At 42.3% G+C, this 27822-nt stretch overlaps 1 protein-coding gene across 3 annotated transcripts in view; it reads left to right on the top strand.

The window, feature by feature from the left end:
* The first annotated feature begins 1797 nt into the window (after nucleotides 1-1797).
* LOC140481289 (uncharacterized) overlaps nucleotides 1798-27822 on the top strand; it is an 88560-nt gene continuing 62535 nt past the window's right edge. Inside the window, exons 1-4 of one of the 3 annotated variants that reach the window (XM_072577234.1) lie at nucleotides 1798-2047; nucleotides 4870-5894; nucleotides 14491-14615; nucleotides 21722-21810. In XM_072577234.1, coding sequence (XP_072433335.1) covers nucleotides 4870-5894; nucleotides 14491-14615; nucleotides 21722-21810 — 1239 coding nt within the window. In that variant the 5' untranslated portion in view covers nucleotides 1798-2047. Of the gene's footprint in view, nucleotides 2085-4869; nucleotides 5895-14490; nucleotides 14616-21721; nucleotides 21811-27822 lie in introns of all 3 variants that reach the window. The other 2 variants (XM_072577233.1, XM_072577235.1) reach the window with 2 other exon arrangements.

A 27822-nucleotide genomic window follows, 5' to 3' on the forward strand; every position in this document is an offset into this window, starting at 1 on the left:
CAGGTTTTTTCCCCGTGATGGAGAGCGACTGTAGCTTCCATCTGCCCAGTTTCTGCCTCACTTTGCTGATACGCTCCTCCCAAGACTTGGCGCACGCCCCAGCCCCCCCGAACCAAATACCCAGCACCTTCAGGTGGTCAGTCCTGACGGTGAAGGGGATCGAGGATTGGTTGGCCCAGTTCCCGAAGAGCATGGCCTCGCTCTTGCCTTGGTTTACCTTGGCCCCCGAGGCCCGTTCGAACTGGTCACATATGCAAATGAGTCTATGCACGGACAGCGGATCCGAGCAGAAAACGGCGACGTCATCCATGTACAAGGAGACCTTAACCTGCAGGCCCCCACTGCCAGGAATAGTCACCCATCTCAGGCTCACATCCTTCCTGATGGACTCGGCAAATGGCTCTATGCAGCACACAAACAAGGCAGGAGAAAGAGGGCAGCCCTGCCTGACTCCAGATCTGATTGGGAAGTTATCTGATTCCCACCCATTGATGGAGACTGCACTGACAATGTTGGTGTAGAGCAGTCTGATCCAATTGCAGATTCCGTCCCCAAAGCCCATTTTGGAGAGAACATTCTCTCATATACGTGTGTGATATCCTGTCAAAGGCTTTCTCCTGGTCCAGGCTGATGAGGCAGGTGTCCAACCCTCTGTCCTGCAAGTAGGCGATCGTATCCCTGAGGAGTGCGAAACTCTCAGCGATCTTCCTGCCCGGTACAGCACAGGTTTGGTCAGGGTGAATCTGACCTGGTTGGCGATAACCTTTGCCAAGATTTTGTAATCCGCATTCAATAGTGAGATTGGTCTCCAATTTCTGAGTTCCTCCCTCTCCCCCTTCCGTTTGTAGATGAGGGTGATGAAGCCTTTCCTCATGGATTCACTCATGGTACCTGCCAGAAGCATACTGACATACACCTCCAGCAGGTCCTGGCCAATCAAGTCCCACCGAGCAGAATAGAGCTCGACCGGTAAGCCGTCGCTTCCGAGAGTTTTATTCTTTTCGAAGGACTCGAGGGCCTTGGTCAGCTCATCTAGAGATAGCGGCTGGTCCAGCCTCTCCTGTGTTCTGTCGTCTAAGACTTCCGTGATAGAGGACAGGAATGACTGGGAGGCTGCGCTGTCGGTTGGCTTCATGTCATACAGACTGGCATGGAAGGATTTGCTGATCCTCATGACATCAGCCTGAGATGACGTTATCGAGCCATCTTCTTCCTTCAGGCTGCTGAGCACAGAGCTCTCTTTGTGCACTTTCTGGAAGAAGAAACGTGAGCACGTCTCGTCCTGCTGCACAGAGCAGACGCTGGACAGGAAGATTATCTTGGAGGCCTCCGAGGCAAAGAGCGAGGCTTGCTGGCCCTTCACCTCCTTGAGGTCCTCCGTGACATCGAACCCCATCGTCTGCAGCAGAAGCAGGTTCTGCATACTTTCCTGCAGCTGGGACAGTTTTCCCCGCCTCTCTCTCTCGCCTCCTGAACACCTTTTGAGGATGAAGAACCTCTTGATGTTCCCTTTTACTGTTTCCCACCAGTCTGCTGGGGATTCAAAGAGGGGATTCACGGTTCTCCAACCTGCGTAGTCCCTCTTGAGCTCCTCAATGTTTCCTGGGGTCAAAAGCTTTGTGTTCAGCTTCCACGTTCCCTTACCAGCCTGCTGCTCGTCCTGTAGGTAACAGTCGGCCAGCAGGAGGCTGCTGAACTGGAAATGTGTTGCTTCAGGCACTGGTTTCCTCTGAACGGCATCCATGAACCAGGTGAGGTTTTATGACTGTGTGATAGTTGTCACAGTCACCATTAATGAGGTGGCTTTCAAATTCAGATTTATGAATAAGCTGAATTTAAATTTCACCAGTTACTTTAATGGGATTTGAATCCATGTTCCCAGAGCATTGTTTTGTGTGTCTGAATTAGTGAATTCACCACGTGTCACCGTCTCCTCCAATGTGCACATTGACTCCGCTTTGTAGTTTTGTCACCCGCGGACTACAACTCCCAGAATGCCGTGCGGCTGCTAACGTCACTGGCCTAGACTTGGTCACTTGCTGAAACGGTATGAGTCGGCTCCAATATATGAAGTAAAGAAAAAGGTACTTTGATTTGTGATTTTGAAGAAAGGAGCGTCAGTGTTCTTGTTCATTCGTTTCCACAATTTAACTGGTTGCGGGCAGCTTGTGAAAGAAGATTTAAAGTTTAGGCCTTGTTACGGTCTTGGCTCCACCGGCTCTGCCCATTGTCCCTCAGCCATAGTTGGTCTTGAAGGTGAAGGCTGTCATATGGCGCCGACGTTATGCTTATTTCGCCCCCCCCGCCCCAACTGTTTAGAAAATCTAGTTGGCCGAAAGGATCAAATTGAGAGGGGGTGGAGTGGAGAGTGAAGTTTGTGTTTCCGGATCTGTTCCGGGCAGGAGCTGTTGGCCATGGTTGCAGCTTGTGCATGCCCTTCGTGTTTGTCGGCCATGAACTGTAATGCACGCTAATTTTATCGAAGTATTCCTTGACTGACTGTCTCTCCTTTGTTTGTAAATAAATCCAGGCCTGTGGTTTCAGCAACTTGCTGACTGAAGACCTGCATTCATAAGTACTATGGAACCCTGATTTATTCAAAACTCATCAGCTTTGAGAGTACAGTTATTCATAGGTTTTTTAAAATGTATATGTGGTATCTGAGCTTGCGCTTTTTACCAGGGATGTCAAAATTAGTCTTTCTGTTACAGTTGTTTTCCTATTTTAGCATACTGCTTATGCTAGTGTTGACACTTGTTCAGTGAGGTAAACGCTTTGGATTCTGAGTTGCATCTCACGACTATCTACCATCCGCGAACTGTATTTCAGCCAACTCGTTCCTGTTGCAATGCGGGACTGACCGCTGTAAATTTGTGCACATCAAAGACAGTTATGACGTTTGCATTTCAAACATTTTTAAAAATTATTTATTAATAGAATGCTTATTTATCTAAACCGCAAAAGATAAACTCCTGTGTTTGTTTCAAACAGTATTTTCAAAATTTTTATTCACTCGTGGGACTTGCATGTCACTGGCTTGCCAGCATTTGTGCCCGGCCCTAGTTGCCCTTGAAAATGTGGTGGTGAGCTGCCGTCTTGAACAGCTGTAGTCTATGTGCTGTAGGTAGATACACAATGCCCTTGTGAAAGGAGTTCCAGGATTTTACCCAGCAACAGTGAAGGAAAATGGATGATTTGGAAGGGAACTTGCAGATGGAAGTAGTTGTGGGCTTGGAAGATGCCATCTGAGGAGCTTTCTTGTAGATAATACACACTGCTGCTGTTGAGCGTTGATGGTAGAGGGGATTTGGTGCTTGTGAATGTGCTGCCAATCAAGTGGGCTGCTTTGTCTTTGTCATGCTTCTTGGGGGAGTTGTTGGAGCTGCACCCATTCAGACAAGTGGGGAGTATTCCATCACCCTCCTGACCTGTGCTTTGTAGATGGGAGCTGAAAATATGTTGTTGGAAAAGCGCAGCAGGTCAGGCAGCATTCGAGGAGCAGGAGAATAGACGTTCGGGCATGAGCCCTTCTTCAGGAAGGAAGGGCTTCCTTCCTGAAGAAGGGCTCATGCCCGAAATGTCAATTCTCCTGCTCCTTGGATGCTGCCTGACCTGCTGCATTTTTCCAGCAACACATTTTCAGCACTGATCTCCAGCATCTGCAGTCCTCACTTTCTCCTTTGTAGATGGGAGTCAGGTGAGTTATTTGCAGCAGTATTTCTAGCCTCTGACCTGCTATTGTAGCCAGCAAATTTATATGGCAAGTCCAGTGAGTGTCTGGTCAACTGTAATTCTTAAGGTATTGATAGTGAGGGATTTGGTGATGGCAACACTACTGAATGTAAAGGGGCGATGGTTAGATTGCCTGTTATTAGAGATAGTCATTGCCTGACATTTGTGTTCAATGAATGTTACTTGCTTTCAGAGTGGCAGGCATGGACTGTTTCAATTGTTGTCTTGATCAAAAAGACAGCGTCCAAAAATGCAGTACTCAGCTGAGATTTTTGTGCTCCTGAGCTAGAGTGGAGGTCTCTTGCCTCAGCAGGGAATGTTAACAACTGTGCTGTGGATGCTTGTTTGGGAGCCAAGCAGTTTCGGGTAACCTCGAAGTTTTGTATGATTTATGATGTTTTAAACCACAAGGAAATATTGATGTTTTAAAAATCATTGTGTTAACACTTGGAACTAATCAATTCTGCCTATAACTGTTCCAACTGTCATTGCATCTTTTGTGCAAATAACTGCCTTCCTCAAACATTTCTGATTAGTACTTCTATCCTTTGTATTAAAGAACTACAGTTTCAGAATAATAAAATACTGGGTTAACCATTTGGTTTCTTGGTATTCACGTTTCATAGAATAGAAACATATTTTTGAAAAATGCAGTGCTGTTACTTCTGCAGGAGATGAGGGTGTAGTTGTAGATAAAAGGAATGGAAAAATGACAATTTTGAATCGCAACAACTTGTCTCAAAACGACAATGTTATTTTTCTTTTGATTTGAAAACTGAAAAAAGTCAAGTATTATGAAATTACAAAGTAAAAAGTGCATGTATTTTTCCTCGTGCATTTGAACAAATGAGCACTGGACCAAATTGACATTGCCTAATTTCAAGTTTGAAGACATGAAATCTTTCAGTGTGCATACATTTCATTCAAAGACTTATTTTGTGCAAACAAAATATCTCTATTTTAAACAATCTTGAATAAAACTGTTCAGTAACCAAGAAAATATGCTAGTTGTGTTCCAATTTATAGCTACATTTTTTTAAAAAAACGAATTAAATATTTGGTCACATACTTCTCAAAATTTTCATGTGACCAGAGTAAAAATTTTTTATACTTAATGAATGCCCATCTTATTTACAGATGTCTAATGCAGAAACTAGTGCTGGGCCTTCAGAACTTGAAGGAGAAATGAGTGGTCCCTGTTCAAAAAGACGAAAAACAGAGAGTGTTGCTGAAGAAGGTGAATGTGATTCCACGGAATTGCCTGAAAAAGAAAAAACAAATGGTGCTGAAAAGCAAAATGAATCTGAATTCTGTGCCCCACACCCCAATTCAAGCTCTCAGCATGAAAACATTGCAATTGAGTCATCAGTTTTGAAATTCAAAGAGGACAATGGGCATCCTAATAAAAATGATATTATTGTGCCTGAAAACAATGCTGAACTTGAAAATGAGTTAAGCCTATTTTATAAGGAATTGGAGAAAATTGAAAATGAAACTGATTTGCTTGTTAGTGAATGTGTGGATGATTTAGTAAGTTCAGAAAAATGTCAAGGGAACACAACTGTGGATAAACGTGACAGAAATAAGACTGGCAAGACATGCAAAAAGGCTACAAATGGGAAACATAAAACTCAAGATGTATGTGACCCTTGTACTGGTAGACCACAAATTCCAACCACTGAACACTTAGGTAATGCAGATTGGAATAAAATTTTGTCTCCTGCAAGGCCTCAATGGAATCAGCCACAGGCTTTTATTGGTCCGCAAGAACAACCTCTGCCAAGGTTTGGTATCCCACTCGATTGTCAAAGATACAGTGGCCCATCACAGGAGCTGATGCCTTTTCCTAATAACAAGCCACCTTTAAGTAACAGCTACAGCAGTGTCTGCAACAATACTGTGCCATTGCAAGCTGGAAATGAGTGTTGTAGCAATTGGGCATTCCCCAACGGCAACAACAGAATGCAACCTGGGCAAAACTACTTTCATGATTATTGTCCGCGTGAAAATGTGGAGCATCAGTCCAATGTGCTGGGGCTTGGTATATATCATTTGTGTCAGCAGCATCAGAAAACAGAACCGCAGTTAAAACCAGGAATTGAAGATAAAGTTCTCATATTTATGCGTGGTCCACCAGGCTGTGGAAAATCTACTCTTTCACGGTAAGTTAATTTGAATTGTTTGCAATTCACAAGTTAAGCTTAGAAATGCGTAATTTTTGGATGAAAACCTGTGTCCTTCTCCAAGAAGAGTTTGAGTCACTCGTGTCTGTTTGAATAGTTATGGGTTTAGCTTCATTGCGTGAAGAAAAAGGGGATTTCTTTCCTTTTGGCCAAAACTCTTCATATCTCAGTCTTCTCTTGCTCCTCTCTTCCGCAGTCAGCAGTGTTTTCCTTTGGTTTCCTATTTATAGTTATAGGTGCAGTTTGATCTGTTATCCTTTCTGACACTCGTTCTTATGTACCATTGTATGTTCCATTGTCTTGCTGTCAATCTGAACAAATGTATCTAATTTTAATACACTGGAAACACTTGGTCCCTTGATCTTTCTCTTCAGTCCTCAGCATCTTCCTTTCTGATCTGAGAAGGGGATTTTGGGTCATTCCTAACTGTCTTTTTGTTAAGCTAGCTACTTGTCTTCCTTTCTCTCTCCCACCACCATTCCTCATCAAGTTTAGTTAGATGACAGGCAAAAAAAAGTTCAGTTTTTCTTTTGCATCAGCTCAAAGGTCAGTCATTACAACCACCTGTCTAACAGTTGCACTTTCTAGTCTTCAGCGTGTATTCAAATTAAAAAAGGCAATGAGTTTCAAAGAGTGATTTCTCAGCTTCATATATGCTATTTATTCCTAATGCCTGTATCCACCTGTCAGAATTACTTGAATTTATCCTTTGAGTTTCAATATCGCTTTCAGCAGGCTTTTTTTTTCAAATTTCTGAACTTTTGCCTATATGATTCAGGGAAAATCTCCTACCCACTCATAATGCTTAGAAATGTCAACCAGCAGGGACCCAGGTTCGATTCCAGCCTCTGGGGACTGTCTGTCTGTGTGGAGTTTGCACGTTCTCCCCATGTCTGCGTGGATTTCCTCCGGGTGCTCCGGTTGCCTCCCACAGTCCAAAGATGTGCAGGTCAGGTGAATCGGCCATGCTAAATTTTCCATAGTGTTAGGTGCATTGATCGGGGGAAAAGAGTCTGGGTGGGTTACTCTTTGGAGGGTCAGTGTGGGCTTGTTGGGCTGAAGGGCTTGTTTCTACACTGTAGGGAATCTAATCTAATTGAATCAGTCCAACTTGTCTGTGCCAATCAGATACCCCGACTTGACCTAGGTAGACAAACAAGAGGCTGGAAGAACACAGCAAGCTAGCTGCATCAGGAGGTGGAGAAGTCAACATTTTAGGCATAAACCCTTCTCCAGGACTAGATCTAGTCCTGAAGAAGGTTTAATATCTGAAATATTGACTTCTCCACCTCCTGATGCAGCCTGGTTAGCTGTGTTCTTCTAGACTCCTTCTTATTTACTTTGGATTCCAGCATCTACAGTATTTTTTGTTTCTAACCAATCTGAACTAGTCGCATTTGCCAACATTTGGCCCATGTCCCTCTTAAACTCTTCCTATTCATAGTCTTAACCCCAAGTAGCCTTTTAAAAGTTGTAATTGTGGCCGCTTTCGCTACTTCTTCTGGCAGCTTGTTCCATATATGTACCAGTCTCTGAAAAAGTTACCTCTCAGGTCCTTTTTTAAATCTTTCTCCTTTCCCGTTGAACTATGCCTTCTAGTTTTGGATTCCCCCATGCTAAGACAAAGACCTTGGCTATTCACCCTATCCACCCCCCTCAAGGATAAACTTCTATAAGGTCACCCATCTGTCTCTGATGTTCCAGGGAAAATAGTCTCAGCCCATTCAGCCTCTTGCCTATAACTCAAACCCAGCAACATCCTTGCAAATCTTTTCTGCACCCTCTCAAGTTTAATAACATCCTATAGAAGGACAATCTGAATTGAATGCAGAATTCTAAAACTGGCCTCAACAATGTCCTGTACAGCTGCAATATTACATCCCAACTTCTACACTCATGACCAAAGAAGGCAAACGTGCCAAATGCTATCTTCACCACCCTGTCTACCTACGACTTTACTTTGAAAGAAGTATGCCTCCATATCCTGTTCCTCAACTTTTTGGTAGGTAGTGAACAAATTTAAACATTTCCCTGCTGGACTTAGGTTTTTAACTACTGTCTTCCTCATTGGAACCTGCTTTGATATCTGAAGTTTTTTTTGAACTGCATCACTTTAAACTAATATTCCCTATTTCTTTCCTCTAATTTTGCCTTGGCAACTTTAGTCCCAGTTTTCTACCTGCTCTTTCTTTCTCTTTTCCCTTTTCTTCAGGCTCATGTCTTTTGAGTTCCCTTTCTGTCTCTTTTAATTTTAAAACTTTATTTCTCTGTTTTGAGCTGCTTTATCACTTTTTCCTGTTCAAGCTGCATTTGAGTTCTTGATAACTCAAATGACTAGGCACTTAATGTATCTAATCTTGCCTGTATTAGTCCACTTCTAATTGATTTACTAATTCCAGACTTTTGCTAATTCATCAAAATCCGTTACGATTACCTGTCACCACTGCAGAAAATCTTTGTTTTGTACTTTTACTGCTTGCACCAACTCCATATTCCTGCTTGCCTAATCCCTACTCATTGGATCTCCGACAGCCCGTTAAACGTCTCTTACAAGTTAACTGGGAAAGGTGTGCTAAAATCATGCCCTGCTATTTCACAAGCCATTCCAAATAGAATAAAGCCTGACTTAGACCACTAAGATAACCAGTATGCATGACTGACTGCTATTCCATTCAAAGGTAATTCACACCAAGTTTTGTCAGTAATAGGAAAATAGTAGTGTTTATTGTAACATACAGCTAAGTAACAAAAGACTGTAGATTAGAGATCCCATACAATTTAAAACAAATCACTTCTAAAATCCTAAACATACACACTCATTGACTGTAAAGACAGACAGAAGACGGGTGGTTTGAAACAGGTACTGTTGTTGGAGGAGGAGTATAAACTGGGTAAATAAAATTCTGCAGATTAAAAGTCAAGATTTCAAGATTGATTTAAATTGTTTCATGCAGTTTTTTTGCTGATGACACACTTATCTGTAAAGCGATGCTGTCTTTTATTTTGACATAGAGAATTTTTATTGGTTTTGTACTGTGTTTTTTAATTGTGGAATGGTATGAGTGAAATCTTTTAATCCCACAACAATCCTTGGTTTGCTGTATGTTTTGAAAGCGAGTAGCCTGACGCTCCTTGTAAGCACTGTTTACACAGCAATTTGTTTGAGCAATGGTTAAAGTGTGGTTGAAGATGAGCTGGAGCCCGGGGTGTGTACAGATACAGTTTTGGTTGGTACAAGTAGCTGATCTGTGGACTAGTGACTAGCTGTTGATGAGAAAGACTTTCTGCCTGCCAACACCATGCGGTTAGTACTCTGGTAACTGAACAGCTTGGGGGTGTAAACAAGATACAGGGAAGCTTTCAGGTCTCTACCAGATTCAGAACTCTGCAAATAAGAGAGAGTAAAAACCAGTTTGATCTGGAAGAAAACCAGTTTATCTTCATTTCATTATCAATTGCTGTAACTTTTATCAATGAATCTACCAGCTTTGCCTCTTTACAGAAGACCATGGAAGCATCTGGACAAGGTCAACTGCAAAAGGATCATGCACCCAGCACAAGAATCATGAGAACCATCTCGTAAATCTGTGAACAGGAAACATTGAACTGTCTTCCTAGTCTTTACATCCATCTATAACAGCAATTTTTTTTTGTTTATGTGTGAGTGTGCACACAGCTAGTTTTATAAAGGTACATTTATATGGGGTTTAGAGTTTTAATTAGTACAGTTATGTATTAGTGGTTCGTAGTTGTTTGTCTGTATCTTGACTGGTAATAAGTAGTCATTCTTCAGAATAGAAACCTAGTCTGTGCTTTCTGGCAATCTGGATTTATAATTCACATAAGTTGGGGGAATCTTTGCATACTAGTTAAAAATCTTTAATTTTTGTGATGACTCCTGGAATGGTGGGCCTTGATTTTCAATGCATTATCTCAGTGAGATGTGACAGATAATTGATTTGGGCCTTAGGTCCTGTCTTAGAGTTCCTTATTTTAAGCTTTCTTGGTTTTTCTGTCCCATCCTTGGTGGCCACCTTATTGCCAGAAATGCAATCCAAAATGTTGAAGGGGGAGGAGGTGGATGCAAAATTGATAAAATCTTGCAATTCTAGACAGTAGGGGGCAGCACTGATGCATCTTCAGTGTACCAGAGGAAAAGTTGTAGGGAAGGACCAGAGTAGAATTGGAACAAGGAATGTTTCACCTAACTCTCAGAAACAGTCCATAAGACAATAAGAAATAGAAACAGGAATAGGCTGTCCAACCCCTTGAGCTTGCTTTGCCATTCAATAGGCTCATGAATGAGCTAACATTTCTCACATTTACTTTCCTCCCTTTCCCCATAACCCTCTTATTTCCCCCACTAGATCAAGAATTTATCTATCCCAGCCTGAAATATGCATGAGGACTCTGCATCAGGAATTCCTGATGAAGAGCTGATGCTCGAAGCTCGATTCTCTTGCTCCTAGCTGCTGCCTGACTATGCTTTTCCAGCACCACACTCTTCGAATCTGATCTCCAGTGCTCACTTTCTCCCCTTTGAGAGAAGAACTTCCTCACAGTCTCAGTTTTAAATTGGTGTCCCTTAATTCTGAGACTATGTCCTCTGGTTCTAACCTGTCTTATGAGGGATTACATTCTCTTAGCATTTACCTTGTCAAGCCCCTTAAAATCCTCTGTTCCGAGGCATAACTGGGGGTTACGTGGGTACTCATGGCTAGACCTTTGTGAAAGTGAGAGAAGTTAATTTTGAAGTTGTTTAAAGTGAGAATCCTCATCTTTATGGAGATTGTCCATGTAAAAGGATTGCCTGTCCATAGTGAATAGAAGGCAACTGCTGCTAGTAAACTGGGAATGCCAGCAAAGCATCAGAAGAGTCGCAGATGTAAGTGGGAAGGGACTGGATAAGGGGAGAGAAAGGTTGATGGGTTGCAGAAAGGGGACAGGCAGATGGTGACGGGATCCCCTGTGGCCGTTCCCCCTCAGTAACAAGTATACCGTTTTGGATTCTGTTGTGGGGGTGGGGAGGGTGTAGACTTACTGGGGGAAGGGGTTAGGTGGGGGGGAATGGGGATCTGAATTGTAGTTCCAGTGTACAGGAGGTTGTGAGTAGTATGGTCATAAATAAGGTTTCAATGTCACAAGAGTATACCGGCAGGCAGGAAGGTAGTTTGAAGTGTGCCTACTTCAAAGCCAGGAGCATCCGGAATAAGGTAGGTGAACTTGCAGCATGGGTTGGTACCTGGGACTTTGTTGTGGCCATTTCAGAGACATGGATAGAGCAGGGACAGGAATGGTTGTTGCATATTCTGAGGTTTAGATGTTTCAGTAAGAACAAGGAAGGTGGTAAAAGAGGGAGAGGTGTGGCATTGTTAGTCAAGGATAGTATTACGGTGGCAGAAAAGAAGTTTGATGAGGATTCGTCTACTGATGTAGTATGGGCTGAGGTTAGAAACAGGAAAGGAGAGGTCACCCTGTTGGGAATTTTCTACAGGCCTCCGAAAAGTTCCAGAGACATAGCGGAAAGGGTTGCAATGGTGATTCTGGATAGGAGTGAAAGTAACAGGGTAGTTGTTATGGGGGCCTTTAACTATGGAAATATTGACTGGAAATACTATGATTCAAGTACTTTAGATAGATCAGTTTTTGTTCAGTGTGTATTAGAGGGTTACCTGACACAGTATGTAGATAAGCCAACAAGTGGCAAGGCGACATTGGATTTGGTACTGGATAATGAAACCAAGCCAGATGTTAGATTTGGAGGTTGGTGAGCACTTTGGTGATAGTGACCACAATTCAGTTACGTTTACTTTAGTGATGGAAAGGGATAGATACATATCGTAGGGCATGAGGTATAGCTGGGGGAAAGGCAATTATTATGCAATTGGGCAAGATTTATGATGGAAAGGATGGGGTAGGAAACTGCAGGGGATGGGCACAATTGAAATGTGGAGTTTGTTTAAGGAACAGATACTGTGTGTTCTTGATAAGTATGTATATGTTCCAGGGAGTAAGTGATTGTGCGAGGGAACCGTGGTTTACTGAAGAAGTTGAATCTCTTGTCAAGAGGAAGAAGATAAGATGTGAAGGTTCAGTCTTTTGTGAGGCATGTGAGATTTACAAGTTAGCAGGATTGACTTACAGAGAGATCTTGAAGAGCCAGGAGGGGACATGAGAAGTCTTTGACAGGTAGGATCAAGGAAAACCCTAAAGCTTTCTGTAGGTATGTCAGGAATAAAAGAATGAAGACAGCAAAATTAGGGCCAGTCAAGGACAGTAGTGGGAAGTTATGCGTGGAGTCAGAGGAAAGATGCTAAATGAATATTTTTTGTCGGTATTCACACTGGAAAAAGACAATGTTGTCAAGGCGAATACGGCGATACAGGCTATTAGACTAGACGAATTGAGGTTCATGAAAAGGCGGTGTTAGCAATGCTAGAAAATGTGAAAATAGATAAGTCCCCGAGCTGGATGGGATTTATCCTAGTGTTCTCTGGGAAGCTTGGGAGGAGATTGCAGAGCCTTTGGCTTTGATCTTTATGTTGTTATTGTCTACAGGAATAATGCCAGAAGACTGGAGAATAGCAAATGTTGTCCCCTTGTTGTTCAAGAAGGGGAATAGAGACAACCCAGGTAATTATAGACCAGTGAGCCTTATTTTGGTTGTAGGTAAAGTGTTTGAAAGGATTTTGAGAGAGAGATTTATAATCATCTAAAAAGGAATAATTTGATTAGAGATAGTCAACACGGTTTTGTGAAGAGTAGGTCATGCCTTACAAACCTTATTGAGTGCTTTGAGAAGGTGACCAAACAGGTGGATGAGGGTAAAGCGGTTGATTTCGTGTATATAGATTTCAGTAAAGCATTTGATCAGGTTCCCCATGGTGGGTATTGCAGAAAATATGGAAGCATGGGATTGAGGGTGATATAGTGGCTTGGATCAAAAATTGGCTAGCTGAAAGAAGACAGTGTGTGGTGGTTGATGGGAAATGTTCATCCTGGAGTTTAGTTACTTGTGGCGTATCATAAAGATCTGTTTTGGGGCCACTGCTGTTTGTTGTTTTTATAAATTACCTGGATGAGGGCGTAGAAGGATGGGTTAGTAAATTTGCTGATGACACTCAAGTCTGTGGAGTTGTGGATAGTTCTAAAGGCTGTTGCAGGTTACAGAAGGATGTACGTGAGCTGCAGCTGGGCTGAGAGGTGGCAAATGGAGTTTAATGCAGAAAAGTGTGAGGCGATACACTTCGGAATAAGCAATAGGAATACAGAGTACTGTATTCTTGGTAGTTTGGATGAGCAAAGAGATCTTGGTGTCCATGTGCATAGATCCCTAAAAGTTGCCACCCAGGTTGATAGGGTTGTTCAGAAGGCATACAGTGTATTAGCTTTTATTGGTAGAGGGATTGAGTTTCAAAGCCATGAGGTCATGTTGCACCTGTCCAGAACTTGCGGCTGCACTTGGAGTATTGCGTGCAGTTCTGGTCGTTGCATTATAGGAAGGAGAATTCAGAGGAGATTTACCAGGATGTTGCCTGGTATGGAGGTAAGGTTGAATGAGGAAAGCCTGAGGAACTCGAGGCTGTTTTAATTCGAGAGAAGAAGGTTGAGAGGTGACTTAATAGAGACATACAAGATAATCAGAGGATTAGATAAAGTTGACAGGGACAGCCTTTTTCCTCGGATGGAGATGGTTAGCACAAGAGGACGTAGCTTTAAATTGAGGGGTGATAGATATAGGACAGGTGAGAGAGGTAGATTCTTTACTCGGAGTATTTCCTACCTGCAACAACTTGCCAACTTTAAGGGCATTTAAATGCTCATGGGATAAACATATGGATGGTAATGTAATAGTGTAGGTTAGATGGGCTTCAGACTGGTTTCACAGGTCGGTGCCACATAGAGGGCCAAAGGGCCTATATTGTGCTGTAATGTTCTATGTTCTAGTACAGGCCACGTGGCCCTCGATGTTGCGCCGACCTGTGAAATCAATCTGAAGCCCGTCTACATTATTCCCTTTTCATCCATATATCTGTCCAATGGCCATTTAATAGAATATGTCCTATGTTCTAACAGGCTGAACGAGTGGGTCTTTTTGGGCAGTTATTTGTGGATTTTGGGAAGGAATTCGTAACAGGCTCTGAGGTTGGGGGACTAATGTTCGTTGAAAATGTCATTGTAATTCCTAGTAATGAACACTGATGTTTGATATTGAGAAAGGCAGCAAATGAAATGGATGACATTTCAACTTTGTAACAAATATGTGCTGTAGTTTTAAGATGCTTAAAGGGGAAAACATTTCTGTGAGAGATGACTTTTAAAAATTCGGTACACTGAGATAATGTTGAGAATTGCATCCAGTACTCTGAAATATATTACCCCATAATTTTCATTATTGCATTTTGGTGTAATATCAGTTAATTTCATAATGGGTTCTCATATCATTGATCATTTGCTGTAGATAAACATTTTTAGAAAAAGTCTTCTGGGTACAGATTGTTGACTTTAATGTGCTGTATGTTTTACTTATAATTTAGCTACTTACGTAATCAACCTTGAGTATTTCTATTTACAGGTTGCTGTTAGCTCAAAGTCCGAATGGTGTGGCATTAAGCACAGATGATTATTTCTGTCAGAATGGGGTTTACTGTTTTGACCCCAATTACCTTGGAGAAGCTCACGAGTGGAATCAGAACAGAGGTATGAGTTACCTGTTTATCACTGTCTGAATATCTGTTTGAATTTTTTTTTGTTACGTTTGAACAGAAAACCCCAGATCAAGATGTGTCAAAGCTAAAATGAACTGTAAACAAAAATTGCTGGAGCTCACCGTGTTAGGCTCCCTTCTTGTGATTCTTGCACGCTTGATGCAACGGCAATACACCAACTTCTGTGAACAGCCACAATTTATTTAAGCAAGTACTAGCTTTTGGGGGATCACTTAACACTCTTCCCAAACAAGGGAACCGTACTCCCTTTATACAGGGTTTTACATCACAGTCAGTCATACATGTAAGACACCACCCCCTGCCACTCCCTCATAGCATCACATGCTGCCCAAAAACGATGTGAAGTGATTAGGTTAGGTAATTCCTTAAAATAGTGTATGGTTAGGTTATTCCTTAAACTGCAGCATTTACAGAGTATTATTAGATTGTCACATCCTGCATGCAAGACATTAAAAACACACTCCCTGGGGCATCCAATTCCTTACATGTCAGCAGAACAAATTAACCCTTTAACATGTCGACAGTTGGTCAGGCAGCATCCATAGAGAGAAAGCAGGCTACTATTTCGAGTCTAGATGAGTCAATGGAACTGTTCTGCTATTAATGGAACTATGGAACACTCCCCAGGGCCCTACCATTAACTGTTTAATTCCTGCCCTGGTTTGTCTTGCCAAAATGCAACATCTCACATTTTTCTAAATTAAACTTCATCTGCCATTCCTCAGCCCACTGGCCCCACTAATCCCTTTGTAATCTTTGATAACCTTCTTCATTGTCCACCATACCACCTATGTTGCTATTATCTACAAACTTACTAACCATGCCTCCTGTATTCTTATTCACTTTGTTGTTGTCATTTATATAAACAAACACTGGATCCAGCACCGATCCTTGCGACACACTGATGGTCACTGGCCTTCAGTCTGAATAACAACCCTCTGTCTCCTACTGTCAAACCACTTGTATCTAATTGGCTAGCTCTTCTTGGATCCTGTGAGATTTAACTTAGTCAACAACCTACCATGTGTTACCATGCCAAAGGCCTTGCTAGTCCATGTAGACAACATCTACTACTCTGCCTTCATCCATCTTCTTGGGCACCTCTTCAGAAAAAACTCAGTTGAGTTAACGAGACATGATATCCTATCCAGAAACCCAGGCTGCCTGCCTGTAATCAGCCCTTGCTTTTCCAAATGCACAGAATGCCCTCCCTCTCTCAGAATGCCGTCCAACATATTGATCACCACTAACATCAAACTCACCAGTCTATAGATCCCTGGCTTTTCCTTGCAGCCAATTTTAAATAATGGCACCACATTAGTCACCCTTCAGTCTCCAGCACTTCACCCATGGCTGTCGATGATATAAATATCCTTGCGAAGGGCCATATAATTTTTTTCCCCAACTACCCATAATTTCCTGAAATACACCTGATCAACTCCCAGGGACCTTTCTACCTTTATACATTAAGATCTCCTGCACCTCCACTTCTGTAATCTGGACGCTTTCCAAGGCAGCACAATTTATTTACCCAAGTTTCTGAAACTTTCTCCACATTACAGAGGAACCTCGATTATCCAGCATTCGATTATCTAAATGTCTGATTATCCGGCAAGATCACAAGGTCCCAATGAACACTAAACTCTGTTATCCAGCATTTTATTATCCGGAATTCGATTAACCCAACGAAATACTCCCTGCCCATGTCTTTTGGATAATTGAGGTTTCGTTGTAAATACGGATGCAAAGTATTTGTTTAGGATCTCACCTATCTCCTTTGGTTCCACATGTAGATGGCCTAGTTGGCTGATCTGTCTCAGGCCTCATCTCCAGCTTCCATTCCTGTAGCAATAAATGCCAAAATTCCATTTTCCCTCCTTTATTATCTGCTAAACCTGAATACTAGTTTTCTGCAGCTCCTACACAAGAATACTCAGATCCCTCTGTGCTGAAGCATTTTGAGAATTCTCTCCATTTAGATAATGTACCTTTTTATTTTTCCACCCAAAATGGATAACCTCACGCTAATCCACTTCAAACTCTGTCTGCCAGATTTTAATCCATTCACCAAAACTCTCCATATCAATTTGCATGTTTCTTATTTCTTCATTGCAACTTAATTTTTCCCACTTATTTTGGTGTCAACTGCAATTTTGGTGATAATAGATTGTATCTCTGCATCCAAGACATTAATACAAATTGTAAACAGTTGGGGCCCAAGCACCAAACTGGTGTGACACCCCACTGATTACAGCTTGCTGTAAAAAAAGACTCCTTTACCTCGTCACTCTGCTTTCTGTTGGTGAGCCATTCCCCTCTATAAGCTAATGTAATACCCGAACCCCGTGTGATCTAACCTTGTGTAACCTGTCTGCAGCATCTTATCAAACTCCTTCTGGTACTCCATATGTTCTATATCTACAGGATCCCCATTAGCCACTTTGTTTGTAACATCTTTGAAGAGCTCTAGCAAATTGAGCAAACATGACTTACTCCTCATATAATCCATCAGGGTCAGCATGTTTTTGTTTTAACTTTCCAAATATCCCATTTCAACTTCCTTAAAAATGGATTTTAACAATATCCCAATGGCAAATATTAAATTAATTGGTCTAAGGTTTCATACTTTCCGTCTTCCTCCCTTTTTGGGTAAGGGCAATATATTAACATGTTTCAACAGCCAGGTGTTGAGACCTGTTTCCCTGAAGAATCGTTTTGATATGAGAGTTGAATTTATTTTATCAGTTTACCCGTAGGATAGGGTTTGAGAGAGACTATACAACTTAATCCTTTTATTTATTATTTTTCTCAACTTAAGATCATCACTTACTCATTCCTTTGTAATACTGAGTAAATTGCATTTTCCAACCTTTCCTTTATAATTGTACCTAAATTACTTTCTCCTTTGATTCCCATAACTGAGGAAAGAGGGCTGGATGGCTGGTTTGTGATGCAGAGGAATGCCAGTGACATGGGTTCAATTCCCACACTCCAAGGTTACTGTAAAGGACTCTCCTTCGATGCATCTCCCATCACTTGAGGCATGGTGAACCTCAGGCTAAGCTACCACCAGTCATCTGTCTGTAATGAGAGAGGACTTCTGTGTTCTGTTAGGACTATGGCAACTTTCCCTTTACTATATTGAAGTCACAATTGTTTTCCTCTCGACAGACGTTGTCAGGCATTTCTCCAGCACTGTTTAGAATTGAACACTTGACTGTTACTATCGTAAATATATTTGATTTCAGTTTAGCAAAATGCTTAGTCTGAGATTTATTCTGTTTGGTTTGTTTGCTTCTGTACTGTACATAAATATTGAATCTAATATAGCTTCTATTCATACGGAGACTCTCTCTTCTAATATGATTCCGTTAACTTTGTAATTGCCCAATTCTTTGTTGAACATAAACCACAGGGATCTACCTTTTCTTTAACTGTGCTTACCCATTGAATAATTATCTGGTGAGTTTCACCACAATAGTCGGTTCGATACAGGTTTCACTGCCTTTAGTATTGTGATCATAGGAGATGGAGTTGACCCCCTTGGACATTAAGGCTGTTCTGCTATTCAGTGAGATTGTGGCTGATTAGATTGAGGCCTTTGAACTTTTATTGTTGTTCCAAAATCTATCGAACTTAACTTTGAATATATTCAATGATGTCACCTCCACTCCTCTCTGGGGTGGAGAATTGCAAAGTCACAGGATCCTCTGGGAAAAGTATCCTTTATTTCCAATTTAAGAGGATGATCTTTAATTGTTAATTTGTGACCCCAATTGTAGATTTTTCCAAAAGGACAAACAGCCTCAGCTTCTAATAACTTGCACTGAAACTTGGGTATACAACCTGTAAACTGTATTCTGCAGTGTTCTGCATCTTTTTTTCATTTTTTTGGTTTAGAACAGTGCTTTGTTTAAAGCTGCAAGCAAGGTTGGCATTGCATTGGTTAAATAATGAAAAATTCAGGATAGATGCAAGAAGTTATTTGTGACTGTAGTTAAGATTGTTTGACTTTCAGTTTTGAATCAGATTAATTATATAGAAATTTGATAATGTGTAAGCTTGATGCTATCATGAAAATGGTGTAGATTCTTTCAAGTTAGTTTCAAATATGTAATGATAGCTAACAGTGAAGCTAGTTTTTTTAAAAGAAAATGTCTCAATCTTAATTATCACCCTTTTCTCAATTCAGGCCAGAAAGAATTTGTTTATCAATAATAACCTTATGCGTGTGAACTTAATTTTCTGGTACTTCATCCTGTGCTGTAGCTTTTGCTTTTACACAGGGTTTTAGAATATGATGATTGTCTAGTGAACTTCAATATGGAATTTCTCCAGCTCTAGAAAGTCCGAAATGTTACTTAGTTCATTTAGACTATTTTCTTTGGGTGTTTTGTTTAATTAGATTAGATTAGATTACCTACAGTGTGGAAACAGGTCCTTCGAAGAGAAACCCACATCCCTATATTTACCCCTGACTAATCCACCTAACACTATGGGCAATTTAGCACGGCCAATTCACCCAACCTGCATATCTTTGGACTGTGGGAGGAAACCAGAGCACCCGGAGGAAACCCACGCAGACACGGGGAGAATGTGCAAACTCCACACAGCCAGTTGCATAAGGCGGGAATTGAGCCCAGGTCTCTGGCACTGTGAGGAAGCAGTGCTAATCACCTGAGCCACCGTCTCGAGGGGATTGCTCCCTTTTACCACAGTGATGGAAGAATGGAAAAAAAACTGCAATTGTTGGTGAGAAATATAAGTTTGTATACCTTGTGGGCAGATGTTTCTCTTCTTAGGGGAGACGTTGGCACAGTTGTAATCTTACTGGACTGGTAGTCCACAGGACAAGGCTAATGCTGTGGAGACGGAGATAACAGGTTGCCATGAGGGATTTGAATCAAATCTTTATTTTAAAAATCTGGTATATATAGCTTTATATGAGCATATTTGTTGGAGGAATTGTGTATTAAATGTTAAAAGATTGAGTATAGCTGGAAAAAGCATTTAGTCAAAGTTTTTCATCTTGCATACATTAGGAAAATGCAAGTAAACCAACATTGGAACAGGGAATTGATTGATTAGTAAAAGGACTATGATCAAGGTGTTGCCTGCAAGAATGCACCAGGGAATAGCAGATAAAGGAGGAGCCATCGTCATTCAGAATAGAACAGATTACTGCAATGAAGTGTACTGACAATTAAACAACCGGGAACACTACAGGCAACTACTGGCTGATCTGACGAAAGAGCACACCTGTACCTAAACACATTGATCAGGACTTTGAATCCAGTCCTTCAGAGTTCCCTACACACCCTCATCTCACATACTTCTTGCGTAGGCGACTTCTACTGCCTTATGAAGATACATAAAGCCACCACACCAGGACGTTCCGTCATATCAGACAATTGGACCTTGCGTGAGAACTTTTCTGGCTATGTCAAAGGCATCTTGAACCCAATTGTACAGGGGACCCCCAGCTTCTGTCATGACACTACAGATTTCATACGAAACTCAGCACCCACGGACCAGTCGAACCAGGAATAAACCATAATGACGACCTCAGGAGACAGACACCGAGCTGAAGCTGACAGGACTTTCCAGGGGCCGAGAAACTGTGCCATGTTCTTCGCAGCCTGCAACACATTTTCAGTGAGGATGAGCCCCTCACCAAGACCTTCCCCACGTCTCGACTTCTCACCTTTTAAACAACCACCAACCCACAAAGAGATCATTGCTGCATTGTTTGCAGCAAACTGCTCTGCTTTCAGGACAACACCATACAACCTTGTCATGATAGTCGCTGCTAGACGTGTCAGAGTGTCGACACTGATATTACACCATGTATGTGGCAGGTACTTGTGACTCCGCCAACATTGTCTATCTTATATGCTGTAGGCAAGGATGCCCTGAGGCATGGTACATTGGCAAGACCAAGCAGAGGCTATGGTAATGGATGAATGGACACTACGCAACAATCATTAGCCAAGAGTGTTTTCTTACAGTCGGAGAACACTTCAGCGATCCAGGATATTCAACCTCGGGCCTTTGGGTAACCATTCTCCAAGGCAGACTTCGGGACAGGCAGCAACACAAAGTGGCCAAGCGGAGGCTGATTACCAAGTTTGGTACTTATGGGGGTGGCCTCAATCGGAACCTTGGGTTCATGTCACACTACAGGTGACCCCACTGCACTACACCATACATACACACACGCACGCAGACACACTCCTACACACACAGAAGCATAGGCACGGGCGCATGCACTCCTACAGACCTTCTGTCTCCGACGTTCATACAATCACTCCCATACTCTCACCCACACATGCATCCTCGCATAGACTTTTACTCCTTTACACTCTCACTCTCTCACATACACACATACTCTCGTAGACACTCCTACCTCCCCAACATACACACACACACACACACACAAGTTTGTGGGATGAATTTGTATTTGGAGAATTATATTTTACTCAAAAATTACATAAATCCATGTAAGATTCTGTAAGTCCCTTACTTAGAAATAGAATCAGTCTGAAAATTGGGGTACAGACAGCCTCATACCTTGAATGCGATATCTCAGCTGACATGGCATCTATTGTTAAAGTTCACTTGAGAATGTAACTTTAAAATGTTCTGGGATTTACGCATGAAAGAACTGAAACCACAATGGTCATCCTAAAAGGTAAGAGACTTCACAAACAATCCAGGTTTTTTTCAATATATAATTTGTTACATCACATAATAAACTTTTGCTATAAATTCCATGTCTTACGATCTTATTCTCCACAACCACCTGATCAAGGAGCAGCACTCTGAAAGCTAGTGCTTCCAAATAAACCTGGTGGACTAGAACTTGGGATTGTGTGATTTTTAACTTTATACACTCCAGTCCAACCGGCACCTCCAAACCAAAAGCTTTGGTAAGTGTTGAGAATATGAGAGAGCATTGATGAAGGGGAATTGAAGTTTTCAATTCTGTGAGAATTACATTTTAAATAAAGAGAAGCACTTCAGTTGTAAATAAATTATGTTTCTGACACAAATGTAATTCATATTTTTTTCAAACAGCTAAACAGTCAATGGATGAAGGCAGATCACCTATAATTATAGACAATACTAATATCCAGGCATGGGAAATGAAACCATATGCGCAAATGGTAAGTTATATGTGTACTTGTGAAATATGCTAGAAGTAAATGTCTGTTGTTTCTGGCTACTTGTCATTGGAAATTAAATGAGCATTTTTATAGAAAGGATGCATTTACTTCATACAGCTTTGTATGTAAACACTTGACACTTCTAAGGTTGACTTACACTACTGGAAGAACTCTTTCTATTTTTGTGGGTTAAAAACTGGGGACTGAAGTGAGAGAAAGCAGTTTTTAAAAAACAATGTTTGAAAGAGTTTTTAAAATTTATTTTATTCAATCCTAGATGTGGGTGTTGCTGGTTGGGGCTTCATTTAGTGTGCATTCTGTGTTGCCCATGAGAAGGTGGTGGTGAGCTATCTTCGGCTGTTTCAGTCCCAATGCTATTGGTAGACTCTCAATGCCCTGAGGGAGGGAATTCCAGAATTCTGCCAAGTGACATTGAAAGAACATCGATATATTTCCAAGTCTGGCTCATTAACAGCTTGGAGGGAGCTTGTAGTTGGTGGTGTTCCCATGTACCTGTCACCATTGTGCTTCAAGATGGAAATGGTTGTGGATTTGGAAGTTTCTGCTTCAGGAGCTTTGGTGAATTGCTTCAGTGCATGTTGGAAAAGGTGCACACAGCTGCTACTGACCTTTGGTGATGAAGGGATGCGACTATGGTGCCTGTCAAATGATCTGATTTGTCCTGGATGGTGTTAAGCTTTTTGAGTCTTGTTGGAGCTGCATCCACGAAATAAGTGGAGAGTATTCCATCACACTCCTGACCTGTGTTTTGTAGATGGTGGGCAGGCTTTGGGGAGTCAGGAGGGTATTTATCTGCTGCATGTTTCCCAGCCTCCAAACAGCTTATTATGTAGCTCATCCAGTTAAGTTTCAGGTCACAGGATGTTGGTAGTAGGGGAATCAGTGATAGTAAGCGTTGAGAACTGGCGATGACAGATTAAGGAGCACCACTTAAAGCAGTGACAATGGATAGGCAATGGTAAACAGTTAAAAGAGCATTCATTCCCCTCTGGGATTAAAAATAACATTGAAAGGTGACATTGCTATAGCTAACACGATATTATATCCAGAGAAGGGCCATACAAGTTGGCCAAAAAAGCAACATTGCTGAGGATTGGGAGTAGTTTCGATTTCAGCACATGAGGACAAAGAAGTTGATTATGTGGGGAAAAATAGAGTAGGAGAGTAAACTTGCAGGAAACATGCAAACTAACTTTAAAAGCGTTCATAAGAATGTGAAGAGACTAACAATAGTGTAGACAAATATAAGTCCCTTAGTAGTCAGATACAAAGGAAGTTATTATGGAGAACAAAGGGACAGCATACCTCCATTTTGGACCTGTCACTGCAATGGAGCACTAAATGACATCCCAAAAATGTTGAGGAACACACATTCTAGTGAGAAAGAGGAACTAAGGGAAAGAGTATTAGTAGGAAATGGCATTGGGGAAATTTATGGGATTAAAGGCCTTCAAATGCCCAGGACCACATAATCTACATCCCAGAGTACTTTGGAAATGGCCTGAGAAATAGTGGATGCATTGGTGGCCCTCTTTGAAGATTCTTTAGACTCGAGAACAGTTCCCATGAATTGGACAGTGAATCATGTAATCACACTTTTTTGAAAAAGGAGGTAAGGCAAAATAGGAAATTATGAGCTAGGTAACCTGATATCGGTAGTAGGGAAATGCGAGATGAATGTGGGTACTGCAGATTAGTTCAGGCTGCATCCGAGGAGTAGGAAAATCAATGTTTTGGACAAAAGCCCTTCATCAGGAATGAGGCTGGGAGCCTCTGGGGTGGAGAGAAATGGGAGGAGGGGGGTGGGGCTGGGGAGAAGGTAGCTGAGAGTGCTGTAGGTGGACAGAGGTGGAGGTAAAGGTGATGAGTCGGAGAGGAGGGTAGAGTGGATAGTTGGGAAGGAAGATTGAGAGGTGGGACAGTTCATAAGAATGGTGCTGAGCTAGAAGGTTGGAGCTGGGGTAAGGTGGCGGGATGGGGGGGGTGAAATTAGGAAACCAGTGAAGTCCGCGTTGATGCCATGGGGTTGAAGGGTCCCGAGATGGAAGATGAGGCTTTCTTCCTCCAGGCATCGGGTGGTAAGGGAGTGGTGATGGAGGAGGCCCAGGACCTGCATGTCCCCGGCAGAGTGGGAGGGAGCAGTGGGGTTGAATGGTGCGGGTGTCCCAGAGGTCTACTCTGAAGTGCAATGCATTTAGGTATCCAGTCTCCCCAATGTAGAGGAGACCGCATTGGGAGTAACGGATACAATAAATAACGTGTGGAAGTGCAGGTGAGACTTTAATGGATGTGGAAGGCTCTTTTGGGGTCTTGGACAAAACTGAGGGGCGGGGTGGGGGGGTGGAGTTGGTAGGGTTGGTGTGGGCGCAGGTTTTGCAATTCCTACGGTGGCAGGGGAAGGTGCCAGGAAGGGAGGGTGGGTTGTCAGGGGCGTGGACTTGACCTGGTAGTCGCGGAGGGAATGGTCTTTACAGAGAGTGGATAGGGGTAGGAGGGAAATATATCTCTAGTGATGGGGTCTGTTTGTAGGTGGCGGAAATGTTGGCTGATGATGTGATGTATACAGAGATTAGTGGGTGGATGGTGAGGACCGGGAGGGGCAGGGGGGTTCTGTCCTTGTTGTGATTGGAGGGATGGAGTTAGAGGGCAGAGGTGCGGGACGTGGATGAGATGCGTTGGAGGGGGTATGGTGGTCTTCAAAGAAGAGGCCATCTGGTGTGTTCTGTGGTGGAACTGGTCCTCCTGGGAGCAGATCTGGTGGAGGTGGAGGAATTGGGAGTAAGGGATAGCATTTTTGCAGGGTGGGAGGAGGTGTAATCCAGTCACTGTGGAAGAATCCATCATAAAAGATTAGAAAAGAATGACAGGTTTGGACAGAGCAGCAAGGATTTACAAAAAGGGAAATGATGCTTGACAAATCTGTTGGAATTCTTTGAGATTGTAAATGATACAGTTGATAAAGGGGAATGTAAGTACATAAGAAACAGGAGCAGAAGTAGGCCTTTTGGCCCATCAAGCCTACTCCACTATTCAATAAGATCATGGCTGATCTTTTCGTGGACTCAGCTCCACTTACCCACCTGCCCACCATAACCCTTAATTCATTTACTGTTCAAAATCTAAATATCTTTGCCTTAAAAACTGCTTCACTGGGCAAGGATATAGTTTATTTACATTTTCAGAAGGCATTCGATAAGATCCAATATAAGAAATTAGCGCACAAATTTTTTAAAGCACATGGGGTAAAATGGAAGAGAACTAGTTGGTAGGCAGGAAATAAAGAGGAGGAATAAACAGGTTCTGTTTTAAGTGGCAGCTATGGACTAGTGTGGTACAGTGAAGATTAGTGCTTGGACCCCAGCTGTTTGCAACATACATTACAGTTAGTTCCATCAAATAAATTAATCTCTCTGCAGACAACACAAAACTGAGTGGGAGGATGAATTGTTAAGGAGGATGCAGAGATGCATCAGTGTGGTTTGGATAAGGTGAGTGCATGGGCCAATACATGGCAGATGAAGTATAACATGAATGAATATGAGGTTATCTACTTTGGTGACGAAAATAGGAAGGCAGGTTATTATTTGGATGGCAATAGAATGTGAAAGAGTGAGGTGCAACAAAACACCTGTATCCTTGCATACCTGTTGCTGACGGTACATACGAGGTCCAACAGGCGATGACGAAGACAAATGGTATGTTGGATTTCATAGTGAGGCGATTTACATAGAGGAGTCTTGCTCTAGTTGTACAGGCCCTTGGTAAGACCCTGGACTATTGTGCACAGTTTTCATCTCTTGTATCTTAGGATGAATGTTCTGACTATGGCGGTAGTGCAATTAAGGCTCATCAGGTTAATTGAAGGAATGGTAGACACATGGAGACCAACTAAATCCATACTGCTAAATGAGTTGGAATGATATTCACTGGAGTTTAGAAGAATAAAAGAGGGGATAAAAGCATATGCAATTCGAGATAAGACAGACTAGAGGGGTGTTCTCGATAACTGGGAAGTCTAACACCAGGGTCACAGTCTAAGGATACAGGATAGGGTATTTAGGACTGCAATGAGGGCAAATTTCTTCACCCAGAGTACTGAGCCTGTGGAGTTCTCTGCCACTGAAAGCAGTTGAGGCCATAACAGTAAACGCTCTCAAGAAGGAGTTAGATGTAGTTCTTGAGCCGAAATGGATTAAAGGGTATGGGGCAGAAGCAGGAACAGGGTACTGAGTAAGCTGATTAGCCATGATCGTATGGAATAATAGAGCAGGCTCAAAGAGCTGGATGGTCTGCTCCTGTTTCTTTGGTAAAGCCATTGAATAGTGGCAGTGGTTAGATTGTCTCATTGGAGATGGTCATTGCCTGACATTCCTGATGAAGGGCTCCGGCCCGAAACATCAATTTTCCTGCTCCTTGGATGCGGCCTCACCTGCTGTGCTTTTCCAGCAACACACTCGACTCTGCTCTCCAGTATCTGCAGTCCTCACTTTCTCCTAGTTGATTGCCTGACATTTATACAGCGCAAGTGTCACTTACCACCTTATAGCCCAAGCCGGATATTGTCCAGGTCTTGCTGCATTTGGTTATGGACTGCTTCAGTATCTGAAGAGTTGTAAATGAAGCTGAATGTTGTGCATTCATCAGTGATCAACCTCACTTCTGACATTATGCTGGAGGCGAAATTGTTGATGAAGCAGCTGAAGATGGTTGGACTGCAGACTTCACTCCCTAAGGAACTAATGTTTGTTTGTGGTGCAAGTGTTCAATGTGCTTGCCCGTTAACTGAAAGATTAGTGCTTCAAGATTACCCAGAATACTCAAAACGTGTGGTGCTAGAAAAGCACAGCAGGTCACGCAGCATCCCAGAAGCAGGAGAGTTGTTGTTCTCCTGCTCCTCAGATGCTGCTTGACCTGCTGTGCTTTTCCAGCACCACACTTTTCATCTCTGATCTCCAGCGTCTGCAGTCCTTACTTTCTCCCACCCAGGCTAGTGTAGGTTATCCACATGGCTGTCGATTGGCTCTTTGGCTGCAAAGAATGACAGGGGTTTTTGTTCATGCTACTGAGCCAGAGACTCTGGTCCAAGTCCTGCCTGCTCTAGAGATGTCATAATATCCCTAAGTAGGATGAATTTTAAGAGAATAAGTATCCATAAGGATATGAACAGCATATTGAACCGGTTTCTGTCACATAGTGCCATCACATCTGACTGGACAGTTCAATGAGTTTTGGCCAAAGTCTAAGCTATCATATACCTCCCGGGTAGACAGTTCCAAAAGTTAATTACCCTCAAAGTAAAAGGCGTTCTCTTTGCCTTCACTCATTAATGGCTGGGCTGTTGGGCACAGGGTTAGTGTCCCTCCCTCTGTGCCAGAGTCCTGGGTTTAGATCCCATCTACTCTAGAGGTGTGTCACAACATCACTAAGTAGCAGTTTGATTAGAAAATTTCTCACTTGAGGAACTCATGCAAAAAATGTCCTAGAACTGAGGTGACTAACTGCTTAACAACTATAACTATCTTTTTGCCAGATATGACTCCAATCAGCTCAGAGTTTTCTCCTGATTCCAGTTGGTTCCAATTCCTTAATGTCATACTTCATCAAGTGCAGTCTTGATGCCAAGGGCATCTCTTTTGGAATTCAGCTCTTTTGTCCATATTTGACTCAAGGTTATCAGAAGCTGAGTGGCCCTGGCGGAATTTGAAGTGGGCGTTGGTGAGCAAGTTATTGCTGAGCATCTGCTGCTTGACAATACAATTGATGAAACCTTCCATCACTTTTCTCATGCTCGAAAGTAAATTGATGGCATAGTAGTTGGCCCAATTGGATTTGTCCTGCTTTTTGTGTGCTGGACAAACCTCGGCAATTTTAAGATGACAGTATTGTAACTGTACTAGAACAGTTTGGCTTGGGGTGGGGTAAGTTCTTGAGCACAAGTTTTCACTTGTATTGGCCGAATGCTTTTAAGGCCCAGAGACTTTGCCATGTCCA

Source organism: Chiloscyllium punctatum, chromosome 9, assembly GCF_047496795.1.
Source record: "Chiloscyllium punctatum isolate Juve2018m chromosome 9, sChiPun1.3, whole genome shotgun sequence".
In the NCBI taxonomy this organism is placed as follows: Eukaryota; Metazoa; Chordata; class Chondrichthyes; order Orectolobiformes; family Hemiscylliidae; genus Chiloscyllium; species Chiloscyllium punctatum.